Source organism: Carcharhinus amblyrhynchos, chromosome X, assembly GCF_965287045.1.
Source record: "Carcharhinus amblyrhynchos chromosome X, sCarAmb.v2.hapA, whole genome shotgun sequence".
Taxonomy (NCBI): Eukaryota; Metazoa; Chordata; class Chondrichthyes; order Carcharhiniformes; family Carcharhinidae; genus Carcharhinus; species Carcharhinus amblyrhynchos.
This window is the reverse complement of record NC_137359.1, coordinates 8,408,689-8,419,123: the sequence shown is the minus strand read 5'-3', so window position 1 is coordinate 8,419,123 and position 10,435 is coordinate 8,408,689. Positions and strand designations below refer to the sequence as shown.

The window sequence follows — 10,435 nt, the reverse complement described above, 5'->3', positions numbered from 1 at the left end:
AGTGCTTCATGTTGTTAGTGTACGCTTAAACTGGACCATCAGACGGGCAACACGACAGCTCAGTGACTATCGCTGTTTGCTGTGCAGATACAGGGATTTGGGTCGGTGTCTGCGGGAGTTTGCACATTCTCCCCATCCTTGCGTGGGTTTTCCCCAGGGACAAAGAGCAGCACAACACAGGAAACAGGCCCTTTGGCCCTACAAGCCCGCACCGCCCATTTTAACACTCGGTGAGTGTCTCATCCAATCCTCCTCAGGTTTCCTCCCACAGTCCAAAGATGTGCGGGTTAGGTTGATTGGCCATGCTAAGAAATTGCCCCTTAGTGTCCAGGGATGTGTAGGTTAGGGGGATTAGTGGGTATAATATGTAGGGATATGGGGGTAGGGCCTGGGTGGGATTGTGTTTGGTACAGACTCGATGGGCCGAAGGGTCTCTTTCTGCACTGTAGGGATTCTATGATTCGTGGGGCAAATATGTGGGGTTGGAGGGGATTGGCCAGGGAGTGGGCTTCAGTGAGATGCTCTGGGTGAGAATCAGTTCAGACTCAGTTTGTGGTTACTGGTGGAGACACAAAGAGACTGAGAGAGTTAACAATGCAGATAAACATAAGAACATAAGAAATAGGAGCAGGAGTAGGCCATCTAGCCCCTCGAGCCTGCCCCGCCATTCAATAAGATCATGGTTGATCTGTCGTGGCTCAGTTCCACATTCCCGCCCTCTCCCCATAACCCTTAATCCCCTCTCTTATCAAAAACCCATCAACCCGCGTCTTAAAAATATTTAGCGAGGCAGCCTCCACCACCTCAACGGGCAGAGAATTCCAGAGATTCACCACCCTTTGAGTGAAGAAGTTCCTCCTCAACTCCGTTCTAAACCGCGCCCCCCTTTATCTTGAGGCTGTGCCCCCTAGTCCTACTGTCCTTTCTGAGCGGGAAGAGTCTCTCCACCTCTATCCTATCCATCCCATTCATCATCTTATACATCTCAATGAGATCTCCCCTCATTCTTCTAAACTCTAACGAGTACAAGCCTAGTTTATTCAGCCTCTCCTCATAGCTCAACCCCCTCAACTCCGGTATCAGCCTAGTAAACCTCCTCTGCACTCCCTCCAGGGCCAAAATATCCTTGCGTAAGTACGGCGCCCAAACACTGAGTGAGAAAGTAGCGTGGCCAATCCACCTAATAAGCACATTTTGCAGATTGTGGGAGGAAACCGGAGCCCCCGGAGGAAACAACACAGACATGGAGAGAACGTGCAGACAGTCAGTGACCCAAGACGGGAATTGAACCCGGGTCCCTGGCGCTGTGAGGCAGCAGTGCTAACCCACTGTGATCAGGTGTGGGTGAGGCTTCTTTGTGAACCATTGTGGTGAAGATGATCCCAAAGTGCTTTTTTTTTAAGGAGTTAGAAGATTTTCACTCAGTGGTGGCATGTGTCCAGATCAACAAAAATGTGTATTTATATAGCACCCTGAATAGAATAACCCCTTATTTTACAGGAATATAATGCTGCAATGTTTAACACTGGGGTGCAGAAGGAGCTATCAGAGGAGATGATCAGAAGCTTGGTCAATGAGATAGTTAACAAGAACTTCTTGTTAACTCCTGTTGAGGCAGGAGTGAAATTAGACAAAGTCTCTGAGGTGGAAATAGGTGCTTTAAGTGCTATGTATTCAGAAGCCCAGCTTGGAGTATAATCTGAGATTGTGAACAGTCTCATCCAGCCTCAAAGCTGTAGGACAGATGGGTGGTACTGACGGTTCGGGAGTGGAGTCTGTAGCGGGGGACTCAAGACTTTACGTAGGGAATATTTTTTGTTAAACTATTCATAGATGTCAGAGAATTCAGGACGGTGTTTGACTTTGAGGGCTATTTGGAGGTGATGCTGTTCAGATACACCTGATACCGTACTTCTTCTAGGTGGTGGGGTTTGAAGGTGTAGGAGATTCTGTCAAAAAATTGTCAGAATTGTAAATTGATACAATTAATCTTCATCCACTGCCACCCCTCCCTATTTTCTATACAGATGCTGGAGTTTTACATAACCACTGATCAGGTTCCCCTTTCCTGAAGGACATTAGTGAGCCAGTTGGGTATTTTCAATAGTTCAGCAGCTTTCGTGGTCACCTTTTCCTAGCGCCAGCCCCACATATCACCAAATTCATTCAGCTCAATGTCACAACCTGCCTTTGATTTTGCACGTTCCGGTTCACTCAGCTTTGTCTGTTTGAAAGAATTTTGATGTGGATGTGCCGGTGTTGGACTGGGGTAAACACAGTAAGAAGTCTGACAACACCAGGCATTCGGCCGCTGACCTTTGGGTAAGCATTCTCCAAGGTGGCCTTCACGACACACGACAGCGCAGAGTCGCTGAGCACAGACTGTTGGCCAAGTTCCACACACGAGGACAGTCTCAACAGGGATCTTGGGTTCATGTCACACTATCTGTAACCCCCGTGACCTGCCTGGGTTTGCTAAACCTCACTTGCTATCCTATCTGGAGACAATACACATCTCTTTAACCTGGGCTTAATGCTCTCTCCACTCACATTGTTGGCCACTTTAAGACTTGAATAGCAGGTTAGGTGTAAAGACTCACATTTTAATCTGTGCTGTTATATGCTCTGTCTGAGGCCAGAACTCTCCATTCACCTGATGAAGGGACAAACCCCGAAAGCTTGCGAGGTTACTATCAAATAAATCGGTTGGACTGAAACCTGGTGTTGTCAGACTTCTTACTGAAAATTTTTCCACGTTGAGAAACTGAAGCCCAACATTTCACCAGATTTTGACAGTCACCCAAGTTGTTATCGACTGAATATCATCAGATTGTAAACGTGGAAGTGAAAAGCAGACTTTGCGATGGAAAGAAATGCCAAATGTCCTCTGTCCATGGATATAGGTTCAGCCAATCATCCGACCAATCAAAACACAATCACTCTGGGGAGAAGCTGTGGAAATGTGATTGTGGGAAAGGTTTCAGTTACCCATCCCGATTGGAAACTCATCGGCGAATTCACACGGAGGAGAGACCGTTTACCTGCTAAAAACGTGGGGAAGGATTCACTCAGTCATCCCATTAGCAGATTCACCGGCCAATTCACACTGCTCAGAATGTGGGATGGGATTCTCTCAGTCTGTTGGTACACCAACGAATCCACACCGTGGACACTCCGTTCACCTGCCCGGAGTGTGGGAAGGGATTCGCTCAGTCATCCACTCTGTTGCGACGCCAACAGATTCACACTGGAAAGAGGCCATTCACCTGCTCCGCGTGTGGGAAGGGATTCATTAGGTTATATCACCTTATGAGACACCAGCGTGTTCATACTGGGGAGAGGCCTGTCACCCATTCAGAGTGTGGGGAAAACTCAGTCTTATGGCTTCCACTACCTCTCCCGACAACGAGTTCCAGGCACCCTCAGTATAAAAAATCTGCCTCGTACATCTCCTTTCAACCTTGTCCCTCACTCCTTAAACCTGTGCCCCCGAGTAATAGACGCTTCTACCCTGGGGAAAAAGGCTTATGACTATCCACTCTGTCCGTGCCCCTCATAAGCTTGTAGACTTCCTATCAGGTCACTCCTCAATGTTTGTCATTCCCGTGACAACAAACCAAGTTTCTCCAGCCTCTCCTCATAGCTAATGCCCTCCATATCAGGCAACATCCTGGTAACGCTTTTCTGTACCCTCTCTAAAGCCTCCACATCCTTCTGGTAGTCTCAGTCGTCCATTCTGCTACAGATTCACACTAGGGAGAAACCATTCACCTGCTCGGAATATGGAAAGGGATTCAATTGCCCACCCAGTCTGCTGAGACACCAGCGAGTTCCCAAGTAATTACAGGAGCTGGAGTTTGTCAGAAACGTGTTCTGATGGTGAATCAACATGTTAACCTGTTTCAGTAAGCAGATTCATTTCTGTAACAGAAATGCTAAAATGCCTGCAAGGTGACAGAAACACTTTCTTGGCTTCATTTCTATCATGAACTTTTACCACTTCTCATCTTGTGGGTTGCTTTTTTCAGTGATGGTCTGAGAATATAAAGAATATGCTGCTGAGATCAATAAATGTAAAGGGATTTTAATCTACTTCACACGAGAAAAACCATTCATCAGGGGCAAGTTTTAAGATTAGCCAAGGTTTCCCAGTTGACTTTTAAATAATGTTTCACTCACTGGGATATTGTGTAAATGCTGCGTGGAGTGATTTGGATAGAATCTACTGACATTTTCCTGAACCTGTGCTCAGTGTATTGGGAGGTTTGACCCAGTATCTTGTATCCCAGGGATGGGCAATAACAAATATTCAACAATAAACATTTATTGAGCTTTTTTCAGTCTGGAACTAAATGCCTTTCACATCGGGTTTTGCCTGGTGTTGAAAGCAGCCAAAGGAATTTCTTTAGAAATGCAAACTGTATCGTCACACTGCATTTCAAGATCTTTGTTTTGCAGCAGTAGAAATTGGGCAGAGTAATGTTGCAGACAAATCTAGCAACAGAATTGTGAAATGTCACAGTTCATTAAGAAGCCCTTTGGCTCTTCATTCCTCTTACACCTTTTTCAAAAAGCTGTTGAGTTAGTCCCCTCTTTCTTCATCACCATGACTTGTGTGTTTCCAATCATTGTCCAATTCCATTGTGAGACTGAGTTAAGAAGAAAAAAACAAAATTGTAAGAGATGCAGAAGCTTCTGCAGTTTTCAGAGAGTGTGTGAAAATGAACAACGTTCCCTTGATGAATGGCATGATGGCACAGTGGTTAGCACTGCTGCCTCACAGCACTAGGGACCTGTGCTCAATTCCTGCCTGAGTCACTGTGTGTGTGTGTGTGTGTGTGTGTGTGTGGACTCTGCATGTTCTCCCCATGTCTGTGGGGGTTTCCTCTGGGAGCTCCAGTTTCCTCCAAAAGACATGCTGGTTTTGCGTATTGGCATGCTAAATTCTCCCTCAGCATACCTGTACGGACACTGGAGTGTGGCCACTCGGGGAATTTCACAGTAACTTCATTGCAGTGCTAGTGTAAGCTGACTTGTGACACTAATAAATGAACTTAAAAAAAAACTTTGAACCAATGACTGGAAAAGCTTTAGTTAAGATTCTTCTACAGTTATTGAAATAAAATGGGTATATATATTACAATAGATTTCCCCTTTCAAATACGTACAGGGAACCTACTCTGTGTAAGAATGTCCTCATTTTTCTCTGTGGATATATACAATATAATTCTACCTGCTGCACACTCTGTTACAGAGGCTGTTAGAGAACAGCAGAAAGGTTTCAACTCCAGCAACAAGTGTGAGCAGTTAATGGAGCCTTCTTGTCATTAAGATTGACAAAGGCGGCACGGTAGCACAGTGGTTAGCACTGCTGCTTCACAGGCCCAGGGTCCTGGGTTCGATTCCCGGCTCGGGTCACTGTCTGTGTGGAGTTTGCACATTCTCCTCGTGTCTGCGTGGGTTTCCTCCGGGTACTCCGGTTTCCTCCCACAGTCCAAAGATGTGCGGGTTAGGTTGGTTGGCCATGCTAAGAAATTGCCCCTTAGTGTGCAGGGATGTATAGGTTAGGGGGATTAGTGGGTATAATATGTAGGGATATGGGGGTAGGGCCTGGGTGGGATTGTGTTCGGTGCAGACTCGATGGGCCGAAGGGCCTCTTTCTGCAGTGTAGGATTCTATGATTGAGACAATTCAATCAGCTGTCTCTGCGACTTCCCACTGTGAAAAAAATGATATCTAATGTTCTCCTGTCTCAAGCTTAAACCCATTTCTTTCTCGACTTACTCTGAACTTCCCTTGGGTGTGTTTCATTTCGTCTCTACAGGTTGAACAATTGTGCAAAGATTCTAGCCTGAGACCTGTGGTTGATGTTGTGGGGGGAGGCGGTAAGAGTAGCGATAGCAAGACAATTTAGAAATGTGAGTCGTGAATGCAGGAGGGTAAATGTTGCAACATCCATTTTCACACTGCACTTCTTGCCAATGAGAGGGTGGCACAGTGCTTAGCAATTGCTGTCTCACAGCACCAGAGACCCGGGTTCAATTCCTGGCTTGGATCACTGTCTGTGTGAAGTCTGCACATTCCCCCCATGTCTGCGTGGGTTTCCTCCGGATGCTCCGGTTTCCTCCCACAGTCTAAAGATATGTGGGTTCAGTTGATTGGCCGTGCTAAATTGCTCCTTTGTGTTGGTTAGAGCAATGAGTGAGGCAAATATGTGGGGTTGTGGGATGGGGCCTGGGTGGGATTGTTGTCAGTGCAGACTCAATGGACCGAATGGCCTCCTTCTTCATTGTCAGGATTCTATCATATGAAATACTCTTTTTCACTTGATTTTGTCCTTCCAAACTTGTGTCAGGTCAGGCAATGTTTAAATTCTGAAATGCCAGAGCAAATTGATGGGCCATAATGAAGGAAATGAGTGAAGCATTCCAATCAAACTAATAAGGAATCAGAATATAAACAGATACGAGCGAGAGTAGCTTTACTATTGAATAATGCTAGACCAGCCTATCAAATACTCCATTACATTGCATGTATTGTAGTGCAGGTTGTTTTGAACCTGTGTTAGTATCCTGTTGCCTGATGTAATTTTCCAACAATGGGACAGGGAAAAGCTAAAATACAACAAAGTCCAACTTTTTTAATGAAAGGCTACAGAGCTGAAATGTAAATTGTGTTTCTCTATCTGCAGACACTGCCAAATCTATTGAAAATTCTGGCCATTTTTGCTTTCAGTCATACAGTCAGCATCTTGATTTCTTTAGCTGCTTAAGTGCTGAGGGTAGGGGACCCATATCCAGAAGCGTATACATAAAAATTCACTCTCTCTCCCCCCACCCCACCCCCCACATTCCCTGACAGTCCTTGTTTGTAAATTATCAACCTCTTATCCAAACAGACCTTCACTCTGTTTCCCACTCCATAGAATCTTTTTTGACCTGCTGAGTGTTTTCAATATGTTGTTTCAGTTGTCATGTTCGACATGTAACACGACATTCTGCACCCTCTCCTTTCCTTCTCTATGAATGGTATGCTTTGTATAGCGCACAAGAAACAGTACTTTTCACTGTATGTTAATACATGTGACAATAATAAATCAAATCAAACTAAACTCAGTTAATTCCTCCTCAGTAACAAATTTGATTCACAAGATTTGCAGTGTGGATTTTTTGTGGGGACTTTCTCCTGTAAAGTTGTGGTGATAATGAGTGTCCTGGGGAAATGAGTGTGAATCCCCCAGCCCCAGGGGAACTGACTATCCATCTCTAGCTCTAACTCCCAAACACAAAATACTGCCAATAATCAGCAACTCAGCCTGAGGCTGTGGCCCCGCCCACCATCTAAAACCGTCACAATGCCCGGCTGATTGACAGAACCTCCTGACCAATAGGAAGAGAAGGGGCAGGGCTGGAGGAGCGAGCGGGAGCGGCTGGTCCTCCAACCAATCGGAGTGAATGAGGGGCAGGGATGGGAGTGGAGCATGCGCAGTGTGGGTAATGGCGATCGGGAGGTGCATCTTTGTTGGATGCGGAATAAGTAAGTGCAGAAAACGACAAGACTGAGGAGGCGGTGGATCCGGTAGGCGAGCGGAAAGGCTTTGTAAACAAATTCTGTAAACCGCAAACCCGGAAAAAGTATTTCCCTGTTGTCAGTTTTTCCGTTTCCATCGAGCGCGGACTCAGATTTTTCCCAGTTTCTGAGCCGGGTTGAGCGCCGCCATCTTTATTGGGGGCAATCCGCTGAGGAGCGCATGAGTGGCTGCCATCTTTGTAGGGGCTATGTGAGAACAACTTGTTCACCAAGGTACTTCACACTCTGATGGGGCAAAACAAAACAACCCTGTATGTACAAGGCAGTGACTATATCTGTATTTATATTGTGTCTTTAACATCGTAAAACTTCACAAATCATTTCACAGAAATGTGACAAAGTAACACATGACACTGATATTAGGGCAGGTGACCAAAACCTTGGTCAAAGAGGGAGGTTTAAAGAAGAATAGTAAAGGAGGAAAGCGAGGTGGAGAGGTTTAGGGAGGAAATTCCAGACCCTGTGCTCCAGGGAAACGAATACATTCACCAACGGTGGAGCAATTCAAATCGGGAAAGTTCAAGAGACCAGAATTAGATGAATGTTGTGATCTCGGAGGGTGTATGTCTGGAGGAGATGACAGAGCTAGGGATGGTTACAAACATGGAGGAAAACAAGGATGAAAATTGTAAACGTTTGGTGTACTCAGCATTTTGTAGGTCAGTGAATGCAGGGATGATAGGTGAACAAGTCTTGGTGCAAATAAACACATGGGCAGCGTAGTTTTGGATAACCTCAGGATTACAGGGAGGTCGTATGTGGGAGTTCAGCTGGGAGTGGGTTAGGATAGTTAACTCTAGAGCTAACAAAGGAATGGATCAGAGTTTCTGTAGCAGGTGAGAGGAGACTGGGGTGGAGTCGGGTGAGATTGCTGAATTGAAAATAAGCTGTCTTGGTGATGATGTGGAAATTCATCTTGCATTAAATAGTGACACTAAAGTTGAAAAGTTTAAGTGTGCTTGCATCACCAGAGAGCAATGGAATTGGTGGCTAGGGAGGGGAGTTTGTAGTGGGGCTTGAAGAGAATGGTTCCAATCTTCCTGATATATGAGTGGAGGAATTTTCTGCTTGTCCAGGACCTGATATCAATGTGTGTCCAGATTGTGTAACAGATTACTTTTCCTGAATGATATTAGGAACCCATTGGGTTTTTACATCAATCCAGCAGCTTTCATTGTCACTTTTTCCTAGTGTCAGCTTCACAAATTACCAGATTCATTCAGGTCAATTTCACCGCCTGTGTTTTTGTGGGTTCTCTCTCACTCCCTTTTTTCTATTTTAATTCAATTTCACAGGATAACAGAAGGGGAGGACTTGCAGTTAGGAAACTGAAACCAAATATTGTATCAGAATCTGTCAAAGCTGCCCAATCTTTTGTAACGTGAATATCATCAGATTTTGAACATGGAAGGAAAAAGCACCGTTCACAGTGTGGAGAAACCGTACACGTGTTCTGTGTGTGGACGAGGCTTCAGCCGACCATCTTACTTGTCAAAACACAAGCGCAACCACACTGAGGAGAAACCGTGGAAGTGTGCGGATTGTGGGAAGGGATTCAATTACCCGTCTGAACTGGAAACACATCGACGGCGGCACTCTGGAGAGAGGCCTTTCTCCTGCTCTACTTGTGGGAAAGGATTCACTGATTCCTCGAACCTCCTGAAACACCAGCGAGTTCACACTGGAGTGAGACCATTCACCTGCTCTGAGTGTACGAAAGCCTTTGCACAACTATCCCACTTGCTGACCCACCAGCGAGTTCACACCGGGGAAAGGCCATTCATCTGCTCTGTGTGTGGTTTGAGATTTGCAGATTCGTCCACCCTGCTGAAACACCAGCGAGTTCACAGTGGGGAGAGAGCTTTTAAATGCCCAGAATGTGGGAAGTGTTATAAAAGTTCTTGGGAACTGATGTCCCATCAACGTGTTCACAGTGATGAGAGACCGTTCAGGTGCTCTCAGTGTGGAAATGGCTTCAGGTGGTCCTCTCAACTCACTGCACATGAGAGAGTTCACACTGGAGAGAAGCCATTCACCTGCTCTCAGTGTGAGAAGGGATTCACTCAGTTATCCCACTTGCTGAGACACCAGCGTGTTCACACTGGGGAGAGGCCATTCACCTGCTCTGACTGCGGGAAGGGATTCACTACCTCATCCAATCTGCAGACACACCAGCGACTTCACAAGAATGCACAGTAATTGGATTTTGCTGTTAACCATATCCAGGATTCAACCATGTTCATTGGGATCTGTTTCTGTGGTGTTAATATTTTGAATAAAGTCAAATAAATCAGCCTTTAAATCACTGTTATCTTTTTTAATATCCCTAATACAAGTTACTTTCTTTTGAAGGTCTCTCCCCTGTCTCCTCCATCCTCGCCTCCAACAAGCGTGAGGAGCTCATGGAGCCTCTTTGTCACTGACGTAGAGACAATCCCATCAGCTGCCTCTGCTATTTCCCCCCCCCTTCCAAATAGCCCACTGGGAAAAAGTATCTCAAAAGTTCGCCCCTTGTCTGAGTCCTGAACCTACATCTTTCTCCAGTTTCTCTCCCATCTCCCCCCATGTCCGCACAGCGCTCATCTTGTCCACGAGACCCACCTCCAGTTTCCGCAACCCTCTTCTCACTGAAATGCTGATCATCCAACTTCTCCGTGTTCACTGAAAATGTTAACGGTTCCCTCCCACTTTTAAATTATCTCTTCTAAAATAAGCAAACCCTTGATTCCACAATCATTGCAAACTACTGTCTCATCTCCAACCTCCCTTCCCTCTCCAAACTCTGTGAAAATGTTATCATCTCCCAAGTCCGTGCCCATCTTTCCCAGACTCCCTCCAATCAGGT

The 10,435-nt window shown here is 45.7% G+C and overlaps 1 protein-coding gene across 4 annotated transcripts; it reads left to right on the top strand.

Moving 5' to 3' along the window:
- Positions 1-7,479: 7,479 nt before the first annotated feature.
- Positions 7,480-9,883, top strand: LOC145361952 (uncharacterized). 4 transcript variants are annotated; one of them, XM_080217946.1, is made up of 2 exons: positions 7,480-7,536; positions 8,886-9,883. In XM_080217946.1, exon 2 carries the CDS (start codon positions 8,995-8,997, stop codon positions 9,787-9,789), a length of 795 nt encoding a protein of 264 aa, XP_080074072.1. In that variant the 5' UTR covers positions 7,480-7,536; positions 8,886-8,994; the 3' UTR covers positions 9,790-9,883. The 4 variants fall into 4 exon arrangements, with proteins under 4 accessions (XP_080074072.1, XP_080074075.1, XP_080074073.1 ...); XM_080217949.1 differs by having other exon boundaries at positions 7,492-7,578; XM_080217947.1 differs by lacking the exon at positions 7,480-7,536 and adding an exon at positions 7,586-7,803.
- The last annotated feature ends 552 nt before the right edge of the window (positions 9,884-10,435 follow it).

Excerpts from the sequence above, each read along its gene's own strand:
- LOC145361952 (XM_080217946.1), top strand. The coding sequence starts at position 8,995 with ATGGAAGGAAAAAGCACCGTTCACAGTGTGGAGAAACCGTACACGTGT.